The sequence below is a fragment of the Dendrobates tinctorius genome, unplaced genomic scaffold, assembly GCF_039654945.1.
Source record: "Dendrobates tinctorius isolate UK_male_01 unplaced genomic scaffold, ASM3965494v1 ptg000129l, whole genome shotgun sequence".
NCBI classification, from domain to species: domain Eukaryota; kingdom Metazoa; phylum Chordata; class Amphibia; order Anura; family Dendrobatidae; genus Dendrobates; species Dendrobates tinctorius.
Genome location: NW_027361797.1, coordinates 40,908,876 through 40,925,435, shown reverse-complemented (window position 1 = coordinate 40,925,435; position 16,560 = coordinate 40,908,876). Strand labels below are relative to the sequence as shown.

The 16,560-nt window shown below is 45.0% G+C and overlaps 1 protein-coding gene across 3 annotated transcripts in view; it reads right to left on the bottom strand.

Annotated features, from left to right (window-relative positions):
* Nucleotides 1-215: 215 nt before the first annotated feature.
* The window catches only part of LOC141047839 (uncharacterized), a 248,460-nt gene continuing 232,115 nt past the window's right edge, over nt 216-16,560 (bottom strand). For all 3 annotated transcript variants that reach the window (XM_073543163.1, XM_073543164.1, XM_073543161.1), the window contains 2 exons: nt 9,942-10,050; nt 216-2,222 (listed from right to left, as the gene is read on the bottom strand). In XM_073543163.1, the coding sequence (XP_073399264.1) occupies nt 436-2,222; nt 9,942-10,002 (1,848 nt within the window). In that variant the 5' untranslated portion in view covers nt 10,003-10,050 and the 3' untranslated portion in view covers nt 216-435. The remainder of the gene's footprint in view (nt 2,223-9,941; nt 10,051-16,560) is intronic.

Genomic DNA, 16,560 nt, shown 5'->3' with positions numbered 1-16,560 from the left:
GGTCACGAAGGTGAACAGGCATGTGGGTGACAGGTTTAAAACAGAATCCCTTTAGAGGAATCCCCAATATATTAGCCCCTCACTGAACTGAATAGGTCCCTAGAAAATGAGTTCTGCACATTGCCCTAAAATAATGAAAAATTACTAAACTACTAAACTTGTAACTCTTCAACCAAAATAAAAGGATGTTTGAAAAATTACTGACAGAGAAGACATAAGGTAAATGTTTTTTTTTTTATGTGGTATAACTATACGGTTTACAGGTATAAACATTCAAAGCTGGAATATAGCATATTTTCATTTATTACATTTACTGTACCAAAATAAAGCACAACATATCAGGAAAAAGAATAACTAAGATATGTCACATTCCATCATTATTACTACAAAAAGTGACATTTCAGATATCAAAAATTAGGTTTCGTCACTAAAGGATTACAATACCTTCTTCCCTATGTGATTTCTCTGATGTCTAACAAGTTGAGAGTTATATGAAAAAAATATCCCACATTCTGAACATAAAAATGGCTTCTCTCCTGTGTGAATTCTCTCATGTCTAACAAGATGTGATTTCTCTATAAAACATTTTCCACATTCTGAACATGAAAATGGCTTCTCTCCTGTGTGAATTCTCTCATGTGTTACAAGATGTGATTTCTCTATAAAACATTTCCCACATTCTGAACATGAAAATGGCTTCTCTCCTGTGTGAATTCTCTCATGTGTAACAAGATGTGATTTCGCTATAAAACATTTCCCACATTCTGAACATGAAAATGGCTTCTCTCCTGTGTGAATTCTCTCATGTGTAACAAGATTTGATTTGTCTGTAAAACATTTCCCACATTCTGAACATGAAAATGGCTTCTCTCCTGTGTGAATTCTCTCATGTGTAACAAGATTTGATTTGTCTTTAAAACATTTTCCACATTCTGAACATGAAAATGGCTTCTCTCCTGTGTGAATTCTCTCATGTCTAACAAGATGTGATTTCTCCATAAAACATTTCCCACATTCTGAACATGAAAATGGCTTCTCTCCTGTGTGATTTCTCTCATGTTTAACAAGAGCGGATTTACCTGTAAAACATTTACCACATTCCGAACATGAAAATTGCTTCTCTTCTGTGTGAACTCTCTCATGGCTAACAAGACCCGATTTGTCTTTAAAACATTTTCCACATTCTGAACATGAAAATGGCTTCTCTTCTGTGTGAACTCTCACATGGCTAACAAGAGTTGATTTCTCTGTAAAACATTTCCCACATTCTGAACATGAAAATGGCTTCTCTCCTGTGTGAATTCTCTCATGTGTAACAAGAGTTGATTTGTCTTTAAAACATTTTCCACATTCTGAACATGAAAATGGCTTCTCTCCTGTGTGAATTCTCTCATGTCTAACAAGATGTGATTTCTCTATAAAACATTTCCCACATTCTGAACATGAAAATGGCTTCTCTCCTGTGTGATTTCTCTCATGTTTAACAAGAGCTGATTTACCTGTAAAACATTTCCCACATTCCGAACATGAAAATTGCTTCTCTTCTGTGTGAACTCTCTCATGGCTAACAAGACCTGATTTGTCTTTAAAACATTTTCCACATTCTGAACATGAAAATGGCTTCTCTCCTGTGTGAACTCTCTCATGGCTAACAAGAGCTGATTTCAGAGTAAAACATTTCCCACATTCTGAACATGAAAATGGCTTCTCTCCTGTGTGAACTCTCTCATGGCTAACAAGATGTGATTTCAGAGTAAAACATTTTCCACATTCTGAACATGAAAATGGCTTCTCTCCTGTGTGAATTCTCTCATGTGTAACAAGAGCTGATTTAACTGTAAAACATTTTCCACATTCTGAACATGAAAATGGCTTCTCTCCTGTGTGAACTCTCTCATGGCTAACAAGATGTGATTTCAGAGTAAAACATTTTCCACATTCCGAACATGAAAATGGCTTCTCTCCTGTGTGAATTCTCTCATGTTTAGCAAGATGTGATTTCTCTGTAAAACATTTGTCACATTCTGAACATGAAAATGGCTTCTTCCTTGTGGGAGCTTTTTTATTTTCCGCACTTCTTCTGTGACTATTATTTGGTTTACCAGTCTGTGATGAATTAGGACATTGTACTTTAAAAGGATCCACGTCTGAGATGTTGGCTTGTTCTTCATATGGGTCTTGTGCAATACTTTTTTGGATTTTGGAGCTGCTGGTACGACCATCTGTCAAGAATATAACTGATGTGATTTTTTCAGTCAAATAACCTTAATAATGTTTTATATTTAGATAAATATAAGAAAGTAAAATTAAAAAGAATACATAGACATTGCAAAGTGTGTAGCAAAGTTCTATTATTAACTGACTGAGGTGTAATTTACATGATGTGATGATTTCACAAAGAATCAATTCTGCTAATGTTCATTCTCAATCATTGGCCAGTGCAAACATCAAATAATAAAACATTTGTCACTGGTCGCATATTTTATATGAGACTAAAAATGTTCGTTGTTGACAGCGCATCATCCTCTTTCTGTAAATTCAGGATGTTCTGCAATAATAAAAAAACCATGAGATAAGGAAACAAATCATCATTCCTTCATCAAAATGAAAGCTAATAAGCCCCAATCACCTTCCTATACCATCAATCACTGCTCATTGAGGAAATTATATTCTCTATGCAGCCGCTCGATTTTATTCTTCAGGAGAAGTAGAGGGCTGTAGCAGTCACCTCTCTGTGTTAGGGCTTCATATACCACCTCAATGACTGGAAGCGAGCGGCTGCAGGGAAAATATAACTTCAATTTCTCCTGGTAGCCGCTCTCCCAGTAACACAGCCTAACATGCTTAAGGCTGTGTGCCCACGTTGCGTTTATTATGGGCTTAAAAAACGCTAACAAAACGCATTCCCATGCAATCCTATGGGATTCCGCAATTGCTGTGCCCATGCAGCGGATTTTTCCACTGCAGAATCACATCGCGGTAAAATACGCAGCATGTCCATTATTTTTGCGGAATCGCCGCGATTCTGCCGCCATAGGATTGCATTGAAACCCTCACTTTACGCATGTGGCTATGCCCACCATGCATAAAGTAAGCACTTCATGTGCGGATGGTACCCAGGGTCTGGAGGAGAGGGGACTCTCCTCCAGGTCCTTGGTACCATATTCTTGTAAAAAATAGAATTAAAATAGGCAGCATCAATAGTAAAAAGTTGGTCACACTTGTCAAGCACTATGCTTGACAAGTGTGACCAACCTGTCAATCACTTTTCCAAGCGATGCTTCAAATCGGTTGCAAAAGCACTAGCATTCTGCAAGCTAAAAACGCAAAACGCTTGTGAATTCCGCATGCGTTTTACCCGTTGCGGGGATTTGCGGAAATGATGCGGACAATTCCGCAGCATTTCTGCAACGTGGGCACATAGCCTAAAAGCAAACCTGTCAGCTGTTTTGGCCGATATAAGATGCGGCCACCGCCTTTCAGGACTTATCTACTGAATTCTATAATGCTGTAGATAAGCCCCCGGTCCGACCTGAAAGATAAGAAAAACTAGATGGGCATTTCCTGAAGGAAATACATGGTGCTTGAACAGCGCTCACACAGCCCCTCGGTAGCCACTTTGGCCACTTGATAGCCACTTGGCACATTCGGCACCTCAGTAGCCACTTTGGCACATTCGGCACCTCATTAGCCACTTTGCTTCGGGGACCACTTTGGCGCTCCGGGCCCCTCAGGGGCCACTTTGGCAAACAGGTATCGATTGTAAGGCTATTTGCCCACGTTAGCATTTTTAAACGCTTACAAAATCGGACTTCTTCCAAGAAAACGCGCGTTTTATTTCCACGCGTTTTTGATGCGTTTTTTTCTGGGAGCATTGGAAACAGCTAAAAACACGGAGCTATGCAGAAATTAATGAGCATGCTGCGTTTTTAGCCACTAAGCGTTTCCTGAGCGGAAAAAAACGCATGCATTGGCACAAAGACAAAAATGCATTACATTTAATGGGAAGCTTCTTTTAAGCGTTTCTGCGGCGTCTGATCCGGCTCAAACTCTGCGGAAACGATTACAAAAACGCAAGTGGGCACACAGCCTTCGAAAGTAAAGTTAGAATGTGAATGCATTACACATCCCCCTTCTAGTGATTTGGGGATGTTTTAAAGTAATTTTTTTACACAGTCAGCCTTTGGGGGGGGTGCCCTGATCCTAATGCACACACTTAAAATTAAATCTGTGACGAAAAAGTCACTCAGACCCCTTTTTTCGGGGTATTTTTTTCGTCGCAGTCGAATGTTAATGTGTGCAGTAGCATCAGCTAAGGATTCCCCAGATTTTCCCGCAAAAAACGCATGCGTTTTTTGCGGGAAAATCTGAGGAATCCTTAGCTGATGCTACTGCACACATGAAAATTGCACTGCGATGCCAAAATACCCCGAAAGCCGCAGCCTCTGACAACCTGCCCCAGGCTCCAGCAGCCTCTGACAACCTGCCCCAGGCTCCGACAGCCTCTGACAACCTGCCCGCAGGCTCAGACAGCCTCTGACAACCTGCCCCAGACTCCGACAGCCTCTGACAACCTGCCCCAGGCTCCGACAGCCTCTGACAACCTGCCTCAGGCTCCGACAGCCTCTGACAACCTGCCCCAGGCTCCGACAGCCTCTGACAACCTGCCCCAGACTCCGATAGCCTATGACAACCTGCTCCCAGCCTCTGACAACCTGCCCCAGGCTCCGACAGCCTCTGACAACCTGCCAAGGCTCCGACAGCCTCTGACAACCTGCCCCAGGCTCCGACAGCCTCTGACAACCTGCCCCAGGCTCCGACAGCCTCTGACAACCTGCCCCAGGCTCCGACAGCCTCTGACAACCTGCCCCCAGCCTCTGACAACCTGCCCCAGGCTCTTCCAGCCTCTGACAACCTGCCCCAGGCACTTCCAGCCTCTGACAACCTGCCTCCAGCTTCTGACAACTTGGTAGCCCCTTTCGCTATAAGCTAATACGGGTCATGTGTGGAAGCTGCAATTGCATAGCTGCCATCTTTGTAAGGTCACTACACCTGAGCTGTGCCTTCAATCCATCTCAGTTGGGGGTCATGGAAAGGTCACCATTAATTCCTATGGGAAAATTTTTGCTTAAAATGCGATTTTTTAAAAAAACTACAAATCGGATCAACACCAAAAATACATAGCAAACCTGTCCCCACCGAGGGCTTCGAAACGCTGCCTGAACGGGGTCTCTGCGCCGAGCGGTTCGGGCTGCAGTAATTGTGGAAAACGCGGAGAAAAAGAAGTAGAACTAGATGTGTATTTCCTGAAGGAAGTACAGCTAGTGCTTTGAAATGGTGCCCGGGCTGCCCCTTTAAGAGAGACTTGCCGGCTGCCCCTGCGAGACTTTCAACTCAGGATCCGTTTTAACTGTGGGTGCCTGTCAGGGGCCACTTTGGCCTGTGGGACCCCTCAGAGTCCGATTTGGTGGGCGGGGCCACTCTCGGTCCGATTTAGTGGGCAGTGCTCCTCAGGGTCCGATTTGGTGGGCGGAGTCACTCTCGGTCCGATTTGGTGGGCAAGGCCCCTCTGGGTCCGATTTGGTGGGCGGGGCCCCTCTGGGTCCGATTTGGTGGGCGGTGCTCCTCAGGGTCCGATTTGGTGGGCAGGGCCACTCTGGGTCCGATTTGATGGGCGGGGCCCTTCAGGGTCCAATTTGGTGGGCGAGGACACTCCGAGTCTGATTTGGTGGGCGGGACCCCTCAGGGTCCGATTTGGTGGACTCTGCCACTCTGGGTCCGTTTTGGTGGGCGGGGCCACTCTAGGTCTGATTTTTTGAGCAGGGCCACACTGGGTCCGATTTCGAGGCCAGGGTGGCTCAGCCTCCGATTTGGAGGCCGGGGTGGCTCAGCCTCCGATTTGGAGCCTGAGGTCACTCAGCTTTTGATTTGGCGCGCCGGCCCTTTAAGACTCATTTCAGTGTGTCAGCCCTTTAAGAATCACTTTGGCGCGTCGGCCCTTTAAGAGCCAGTTTGGCTCACTGGGCTTCTAAATCCACTTTGGCGCACATTCTCTCTCAGGGGCATGCGTCATGTGATGAAGCTAGATTTGCATTTATGCTGTGGGTTTCGCTTTAAGAGCTGAAATTATCTGCCAGAAACTGTGTCCTGGAGAGGTCATGTGAAGTTCGTAGGCGTTGGCATAGTAACTGGGTCTGCCTGCGCATATCAATGAGCTCAACTGCGATTTCAATCGCCTCAGGGCATGTTTTAAGTTTCCCATTGAAAAGCATTGACAGTGCATTCCAATGACGGGAAAAAAAAATTTTCAAACGTAAATTGCGCAAAAACTACAAATCCGATCGACACGAAAAATACTTAGCACACCTCTCGTGGATGCTGGCTTCGAAACGACACCTCAACGGAGTCTGTGCGTGTAGCGGTTCGGGCTGCATTAATTGCGGAAAAATCGACCTAATAATAAGAATAAGTTAGCAGAATTCGGCTTACAATATAGTGCTTTTTTCAAACCACTATAACTAGATGTGTATTTCCTGAAGGAAGTACAGATAGTGGTTTGAAATGGTGCCCGGGCTGCCCCTTTAAGAGAGACTTGCCTGCTGCCCCTGCAAGACTTTCAACTCAGGATCCGTTTTAACTGTGGGTGCCTCTCAGGGGCCACTTTGGCCTGTGGGGCCCCTCAGGATCCGATTCGGTGGCCTGGGCTCCTCAGTGCTTGAATTGGTGGACGGGATCCCTCAGGGTCTGATTTTGTGGCCGGGGCCCCTCAGCGTTCGGATTACAAGATAGTGCTTTCTTCAAAGCACTATAAATATAAGAAATCGGATTACAATATGTTGTGTGAATCTAGAGGTTCAAGCACCATAATTATAGTGCTTTGAAAAAAGCACTATATTGTAATCCGAATTCTGCTAACTTATTCTTATTATTAGGTCGATTTTTCCGCAATTAATGTGGCCCGAACCGCTACACGCACAGACTCCGTTGAGGTTTCGTTTCGAAGCCAGCGTCCACGAGAGGTGTGCTAAGTATTTTTCGTGTCGATTGGATTTGTAGTTTTTGCGCAATTTACGTTTGAAAATTTTTTTTTCCCGTCATTGGAATGGGAAACTTAAAACATGCCCTGAGGCAATTGAAATGGCAGTTGAGCTCATTGATATGCACAGGCAGACCCAGTTACTATGCCAACGCCTACGAACTTCACATGACCTCTCCAGGACACAGTTTCTGGCAGATAATTTCAGCTCTTAAAGCGAAACCCACAGCACAAATGCAAATCTAGCTTCATCACATGACGCATGCCCCTGAGAGAGAATGTGCGCCAAAGTGGATTTAGAAGCCCAGTGAGCCAAACTGGCTCTTAAAGGGCCGACACGCCAAAGTGATTCTTAAAGGGCCGGCACACTGAAATGAGTCTTAAAGGGCCGGCACGCCAAATCGAAAGCTGAGTGACCCCAGGCTCCAAATCGGAGGCTGAGCCACCCTGGCCTCGAAATCGGACCCAGTGTGGCCCTGCTCAAAAAATCAGACCTAGAGTGGCCCCGCCCACCAAAACGGACCCAGAGTGGCAGAGTCCACCAAATCAGACCCAGAGGGGCCCCGCCCACCATATCGGACCCTGAGGAGACCCGCCCACCAAATCGGACCCTGAGGGGACCCGCCCACCAAATCGGACCCTGAGGGGACCCGCCCACCAAATCGGACCCTGAGGGGACCCGCCCACCAAATCGGACCCTGAGGGGCACCGCCTACTAAATCGAACCGAGAGTGACCCCGCCCACCAAATCGGACCCTGAAGGGCACCGCCCACAAAATCGGACCGAGTGGCCCCGCCCACCAAATTGGACCCTGAGGGGCCCCAACCACAAAATCGGACCCTATGGGGCCCCGGCCACAAAATCGGACCCTGAGGGGATCCGGCCACAAAATCGGACCCTGAGGGGCCCCAGCCACAAAATCGGACCCTGAGGGGACCCAGCCACAAAATCGGACCCTGAGGGGCCCCAGCCACAAAATCGGACCCTGAGGGGCCCCAGCCACAAAATCGGACCCTGAGGGGCCCCTGCCACAAAATCGGACCCTGAGGGGCCCCTGACACAAAATCAGACCCTGAGGGTCCCCACCCACAAAATCGGACCGAGGGGTCCCACCCACAAAATCGGACCCTGAGGGGCCCCACCCACAAAATCGGACCCTGAGGGGCCCCACCCACAAAATCGGACCCTGAGGGATCCCGGCCACCAATTCAAGCCCTGAGGGGCCCCACCCACCAAATCAGACCCTGAGGCCAAAGTGGCCCCTGAGAGGCACCCACAGTTAAAATGGATCCTGAGTTGAAAGTCTTCCAGGGGCAAGCAGGCAAGTCTCTCTTGAAGGGGCAGCCCGGGCACCATTTCAAAGCACTATCTGTACTTCCTTCAGGAAACACACATCTAGTAAGTTTTATTATAGTAACCGGGGTGCGGTCCGGTCCGATGGGTGTCGCAGGTCCGGGTCTGGCGCCTCCCATCTTCTTGCAATGCCGCCCTCCTGCTTGCTTTATCACTCCCCGGCATTGCGCTCCTGCGCAGGCGTACTTATCTGCCCTGTTGAGGGCAGAGTAAAGTACTGCAGTGAGCAGGCGCTGGGCCTCTCTGACTGCCATCAACAGGACAGATAAGTACGCCTGCACAGGAGCACGATGCCCGGGAGCGATGAAGCAATCAGGAGGGCGGCATTGCAAGAGGATGGGAGGTGCCAGACCTGCGACACCCGTCGGACTGGACCGCCTCCCCAGGTGACTATAATAAAACTTATTTTTCTTATCTTTCAGGCTGGACCGGGTGCTGATCTAAAGCATTACACAATGCTGTAAATAAGCTCTGAAATGCAGCGGCCTCATCTTATATTGGCCAAAACTGCTGACAGGTTCTCTTTAAATATTATTTATCTACAAATTACTCAATATATCTGCAGGTAAATAGCATTTTTGTAGCTGACAGGTTATCTTTAGGGTTTAATTTAAACAGGCAGGTATTGACCTGTAACAAGCACTGATTCATGATATGGAAGCAGCTTTGTTCTCTTTCCCCATAGAAAATAGATGAATGCTTGGCCGAACCGTCATGGCTATGTTGGATTTCGGAGACAATGCGGTTAGCAGACTCAGGTAAGTACTGTCTGTACTAACATCTCTAATTACATGTCTATGTCTGTGGTCTGGACTGTTTTAGAATAAAGTATAATCGGCTTCCATATTGCATCCTGTGGTGTGTGCTGTGGATATTATGTCTATTCTTCAGTGAACTCTACACATTGCCCACTGGCGCCCCATCTTCCATGTGACAGAGTGCAGGACTTGCTCATATTGTGTCACTTGTCCCTGGAGAAATGCTCAGGCGTCAGTACTACTAGGTGGTGTCCGTCTCACACAATCACTGACCGCTACATGCAGAACAGAGGAGCCGTATGGTCGTGTATTAGGAAGTCATGGCTATGGAGAAACAGAGCTGGATAAGCCCAGGCAATTCTCTGCTTTCTCTTATAATCTACTCCTGGCTGTGACTATGAGACAATTGTCATAAGTTTTTTTTTCATCCCCAGCTAGTTCAGTAAATCAAATAGGTTACTTAGGTTATATATTAATCCTGGAACCAGAACTCTGATGGATATGATGTAAAACACTAAACTAGATACTTTGCCAATGAGGTGTCACGCGTCTTTGATGATCTATCATCTCAGTCTATTCTTATATCCATATTATAGATACACAACGCGTCTTATTACATATTGCGTCATTACATTGTCACCCAGATATAATCTGCATTTTAGCCGAATGCGAAAATCTATGGCCAAAAAACTGAGAAAACACATAACATAAAACTTCAATTGTGCGGTTCAGTGAATGAGAATGAAACTCTTCTCTGCTTTATATAATGGTGACTCCTCACTGGGGCAGTTACCTGTAGGAACGTCCTCTTTGCACCACTCCTCATCCCGCACATCACTTTCTCCTTTCTCCATTATGGCTTCAGTATTGATGTTCTTCAGATATTTTCCTGGATGTCAAAGCTGTGAAAGTAATAATGTAAAAGTCACAGACAGAAGGAAAACTCATATGGAATGTTCTAGATGGAGGCTTTTACTACAAGCTCATGGGGCACCTGAGCCGCTAAAACATGCTGACATCTCCGCCTCCTATATCACTGGTGTAGGCGTCACTGTAACTATACTGCATTATGGCAAAGTGATTTCCTTCATTAACCCCTTAGTGACCAAGCCAAATTTTTGAATTCTGACCAATGTCACTTTATGGGGTGATAACTCTGGAATGCTTCAACAAATCCCACTGATTTTGAGACTTTTTTTCGTGACACATTATCATTTATAATAATGATAAATTTAGGTTGATATGTTTTGTGTTTATAAAAAATATCAGAAATTTGACAAAAATGTAAAAAAATTAGCAATTTTCAAACTCTGAATGATTATCCCTTTAATCCAGATAGTCATACCACAGAAAAACATTAATAAATAACATTTCCCTCATGTCTGCTTTACATCAGCACCATTTATAAAATATTACAGTATATACTCATGTATAATTCGACCAGTGTATAAGCCAACCCCCCTAATTTTGCCACAAAAAACTGGGAAAACTTATTGATTCACGTATAAACCTAGGGTGGAAAATGCAGCAGCTACTGGTAAATTTCAAAAATAAAAATAGATACCAAAAAAAGTAAAATTAATTGAGACATCAGTAGGTTAAATGTCTTTAAATATCCATATTAAATCAGGAGTCCCATATAATGCTTCATACAGTTCATGATGGCCCCATAAGATGCTCCATACAAAATGCACCCCATATAATGCTGCACAAAGGTTAATAATGGCCCCATAAGATTCTCCATAGAATATACCCCATATGCTGCTCCATAAAGGTTATAGCCCCATAAGATGCTCCAAAGATTATGCCCCCATATGCTGCCCCATATGCTGCTCCATAGATTATGGCCCCATATGCTGCACCATAGAATACCCCCATATGCTTCCCCATAAGATGCTCCATAGAATCCCACCCCATAAGGTGCACCATAGAATACCCGCCATATGCTGCCCAATAAGGTGCTCCATAGAATACCCCCATATGCTGCCCAATAAGGTGCTCCATAGAATCCCCCCCATATGCTGCCACATAAGGTGTTCCATAGAATCCCCCCCATATGCTGCCCCATAAGGTGTTTCATAGAATTCCCCCCCATATGCCGCTGCCGCAAATAAAAGAAAAAATGAAATACCTTTCCGTCGCTGGGTGCCAGGTGCCGGGGTCACCGCTGGCTCAGGTCCCCGGCACTGGCGATACTTACGGATCCCCGGTCCATCGCTGCGCGCTGCTGTCTGCCGGGTCTCTCTGTCAGTGACATTCAGGCAGAGGGCGCGCACTGACTACGGCATCGCGCCCTCTGACCTGAACATCACAGAGGGACCCAGCAGACAGCAGAGCGGCGTGCAGCGATGGACCGGGGATCAGTAAATATAGCATATACTTACCCCCTCCTGGCGCGGTCTCTGCAGCCCCTTCTCCCAGTTCTTAGACTCCTTCCTGCAGCGGTCACGTGGTACCGCTCATTAAAGTAATGAATATGCGCATATTCATGAATTTAATGAGCGGTACCACATGACCGCTGCAGGAAGGAGCCTGAGACCTGGGAGAAGCAGGGGGGCTGCAGAGACCGCGCCAGGAGGGGGAAAGTATGTTCTGACACCACCGCCCCCCCCTCCCTCACCAACCCCCCGGTATATGACTGGCGTATAAGCCGAGAGGGGGACTTTCAGCCCCAAAAAATGGGCTGAAAATCTCGGCTTATACGCGAGTATATACAGTATTTTATTTTGTTAGCCTTTTAGGAGGTTTAACCCCTTCACCCCCAAGGGTGGTTTGCACGTTCATGACCGGGCCAATTTTTACAATTCTGACCACTGTACCTTTATGAGGTCATAACTCTGGAACGCTTCCATGGATCCCGGTGATTCTGACATTGTTTTCTCGTGACATATTGTACTTCATGTTAGTGGTAAAATTTCATTCAAATAACTTGCGTTTATTTGTGAGAAAAACGGAAATTTGGCGAAAATTTTGAAAATTTCGCAATTTTCCAACTTTGAATTTTTATGCCTTTAAATCACAGAGATACGGCACACAAAAAACTTGATAACTAACATTTCCCACATGTTTACTTTACATCAGCACAATTTTGGAACCAAAATTTTTTTTTGTTAGGAAGTTATAAGGGTTAAAAGTTGACCAGCGATTTCTCATTTTTACAACACCATTTTATTTTTAGGACATCACATTTGAAGCCTCTTTGAGGGGTCTATATGATAGAAAATACCCAAAAGTGACACCATTCTAAAAACTGCACCCCTTAAGGTGCTCAAAACCACATTCAAGAAGTTTATTAACCCTTTAGGTGCGTCACAGGAATTTTTTTGAATATTTAAAAAAAAATGAACATCTAACTTTTTTTCATAAAAAAAATAATTCAGGTTCAATTTTTTTTATTTTACCAAGGGTAACAGGAGAAATTGGACTGCAAAAGTTATTGTGCAATTTGTCCTGAGTACGCAGATACCTGATATGTGGGGGGGAACGACTGTTTCGGCGCATGGCAGAGCTCAGAATGGAAGGAGCGCCGTTTGACTTTTTCAATGCAAAATTGGCTGGAATTCAGATTGGACGCCATGTCACGTTTGGAGAGTCCCTGATGTACCTAAACAGTGGAAACCCCCTACAAGTGACCCCATTTTGGAAACTAGACCCCCCAAGGAACTTATCTAGATATGTGGTGAGAACTTTGAACCCACAAGGGCTTTACAAAAGTTTATAACGTACAGCGGTACAATTAAAAAATCATATTTTTTCCACAAAAATGATCTTTTCACCCCAATTTTTATTTTCCCATGGGTAACAGGACCCTAAAAGTTATTGTGCAATTTGTCCTGAGTACGCTGATACCCCACATGTGGGGATAAACCACTATTTGGGCGCATGGCAGAGCTCGGAAGGGAAGCAGCGCCATTTGACGTTTTTGGCTGGAATTGAGATCGGACACCATGTCGCGTTTGGAAAACCCCTGATGTACCAAAACAGTGGAAACCCCCCACAAATGACACCATTTTGGAAACTAGACCCCCTAAGGAACTTATCTAGATGTGTGGTGAGAACTTTGAACCCCCATGGGCTTCACAGAAGTTTATAACATAAAGCCATACAATTAAAAAATCATATTTTTTCCACAAAAATGATCTTTTCACCCTCAATTCTTATTTTTCCAAGGGTAACAGGACCCTAAAAGTTATTGTGCAATTTGTCCTGAGTACGCTGATACCCCACATGTGGGGGTAAACCACTATTTGGGCGCATGGCAGAGCTCGGAAGGGAAGCAGCGCCATTTGACGTTTTTGGCTGGAATTGAGATCGGACACCATGTCGCGTTTGGAAAACCCCTGATGTACCAAAACAGTGGAAACCCCCCACAAATGACACCAATTTGGAAACTAGACCCCCTAAGGAACTTATCTAGATGTGTGGTGAGAACTTTGAACCCCCATGGGCTTCACAGAAGTTTATAACATAAAGCCATACAATTAAAAAATCATATTTTTTCCACAAAAATGATCTTTTCACCCTCAATTCTTATTTTTCCAAGGGTAACAGGACCCTAAAAGTTATTGTGCAATTTGTCCTGAGTACGCTGATACCCCACATGTGGGGGTAAACCACTATTTGGGCGCATGGCAGAGCTCGGAAGGGAAGCAGCGCCATTTGACGTTTTTGGCTGGAATTGAGATCGGACACCATGTCGCGTTTGGAAAACTCCTGATGTACCAAAACAGTGGAAACCCCCCACAAATGACACCATTTTGGAAACTAGACCCCCTAAGGAACTTATCTAGATGTGTGGTGAGCACTTTGACCCCCCCAGTGCTTCACAGAAGTTTATAACGCCCGGGCGTGAAAATAAAAAATTCGTATTTTTTCCACAAACATGATCTTTTAGTCACCATTTTTTTATTTTCCCAAGGGTACCAGGAGAAATTGGACCCCAAAAGTTGTTGTCCAATTTGTCCTGAGTATGCTGATACCCCATATGTGGGAGAAAACTACTGTATGGGCACAAGTCGGGGCTCGGAAGGGAAGTAGTGACGTTTTGGAATGCAGACTTTGATGGAATGGTCTGCGGGTGTCATGTTGCCTTTGGAGAGCCCCTAATGTACCTAAACAGTGGAAACCCCACACAAATGACACCATTTTGTAAACTAGACCCCCCAAGGAACTTATCTAGATGTGTGGTGAGCACTTTGAACCCCCCAGTGCTTCACAGAAGTTTATAACGCCCAGGCGTGAAAATAAAAAATTCGTATTTTTTCCACAAACATGATCTTTTAGTCACCATTTTTTTATTTTCCCAAGGGTACCAGGAGAAATTGGACCTTAAAAGTTGTTGTCCAATTTGTCCTGAGTATGCTGATACCCCATATGTGGGAGAAAACTACTGTATGGGCACACGTCGGGGCTCGGAAGGGAAGTAGTGATGTTTTGGAATGCAGACTTTGATGGAATGGTCTGCGGGTGTCATGTGCGTTTGGAGAGCCCCTGATGTACCTAAACTATTGAAACTCCCCACAAGTGACCCCATTTTGGACACTAGACCCCGCACGGAACTTATCTAGATGTGTGGTGAGCACTTTGAACCCCCAAGTGCTTCACAGAAGTTTATAACACTCGGACGTGAAAATAAAAAAATATTTTTTTTCCACAAAAATGATATTTTTGCCCCCAATTTTTTATTTTCCTAAGGGTAACAGGAGAAATTGGACCCCAAAAATTGTTTTGCAATTTGTCCTGAGTAGGCTGATACCCTACATGTGGGGGTAAAACACTGTTTGGGCGCATGGCAGAGCTTGGAAGGGAAGGAGCACCATTTGACTTTTTCAACTCAGAATTGGCTGGAATTGAGATCAGACGCCATGTTGCATTTGGAGAGCCCCTGATGTGCCCAAACAGTGGAAACCCCCAATTCTAACTCCAACCCGAACCCCAACATGCCCCTAGCCCTAACCCTAGCCCTAACCTAACCCTACCCCAACACACCCCTAGCCCTAACCCTAATGGAAAAATGGAAATAAATACATTTTTTTTATTTTATTTTTCTTCCCTAACTAAGGGGGTGATAACGGGTGGTTTGATTTACTATTTATGGCGGTTTTTATTTTTGGCAGCTGTCGCACGCTAAAAGACGCTTTTTATTGTAAAAATAGTTTTTGCATCACCACATATTGAGAGCTATAATTTTTCCGTATTTTGACACACCGGGTCATGTGAGGTCTTATTTTTTGCGGGACGAGTTGACGTTTTTATTGGTACCATTTTCGGGCACGTGAAATTTTTTGATCGCTTTTTATTCCGATTTTTGGGACGCAGAATGAAGAAAAACCAGCGTTTCATGAATTTCTTTTGGGGGGGTGCGTTTACACCGTTCCGCGTGCGGTAAAATTGATAAAGCGGTTTTATTCTTCGGGTCAGTACGGTTACAGTGATACCTCATTTAGGTCTTTTTTTATGTTTTTGTCGGTTTTATGCAATGAAAACTATTTTATATAAAAAATAATTATTTTTGCATCGCTTTATTCTGCGAGCTATAACTTTTTTATTTTTTCGCTGATGATGCTGTGTGGTGGCTCGTTTTTTGCGGGACAAGATGACGTTTTCAGCGGTACCATGGATATTTATATGCGTCTTTTTGATCGCGCGTTATTACACTTTTTGTTTGGCAGTATGATAATAAATCATTATTTTTTGCTTCGTTTTTTATTTTTATTTTTTAAGGGGTTCGCTAAAGGGGTTAACTAATGGGACAGTTTTATAGGGCGGGTCGTTACGGACGCGGCGATACCTAATATGTGTACTTTTATTGGTTTTTTTTTTATTTCCAAAAAATGGATTTATTGGGGGAATATTTTTTTTTTTTTTGTAATTTATTTGGCGATTTTTTTTTTAATTATTTTTACACTTTTTTTTATTTTTTTTTTTTACTTTATTAAATAGTCCCAGGTGGGACATCACTGTCCTGTGACAGATCGCTGATCTGTCACATCACAGATCACTGTGACAGATCAGCGATCTGACACAGGCACTGCAGAAGGCTTCCTCATGCCTGCGCTTTGCAGGCACTGAGGAAGCCAGCTTCCTCAGGCCCCCGAAGCCATCTTGGATTCGGGGGCCTGGAGGAAAGGAGTCCCCCGCAGCAGCGCTGCACATTGCGCTGCCGTGGGGGGCTCAGGGAAGCACGGAGGGAGCCCCCTCCCTGCCGATGCTTCCCTTTAACTCCCGGTACACCGCGATCATGTTTGATCGCGGTGTGCAAGGGGTTAACGTGTCGGGGGCGGTCCGTGACCAACCCTGACACATTGTGCCGGGTGTCAGCTGTGATAATCAGCTGACACCCGGCCGCGATCAGCGGCGCTCACCACCTGGGTGCCGCTGATCGCGCCCGACGTACTATCCCGTCCATGGGC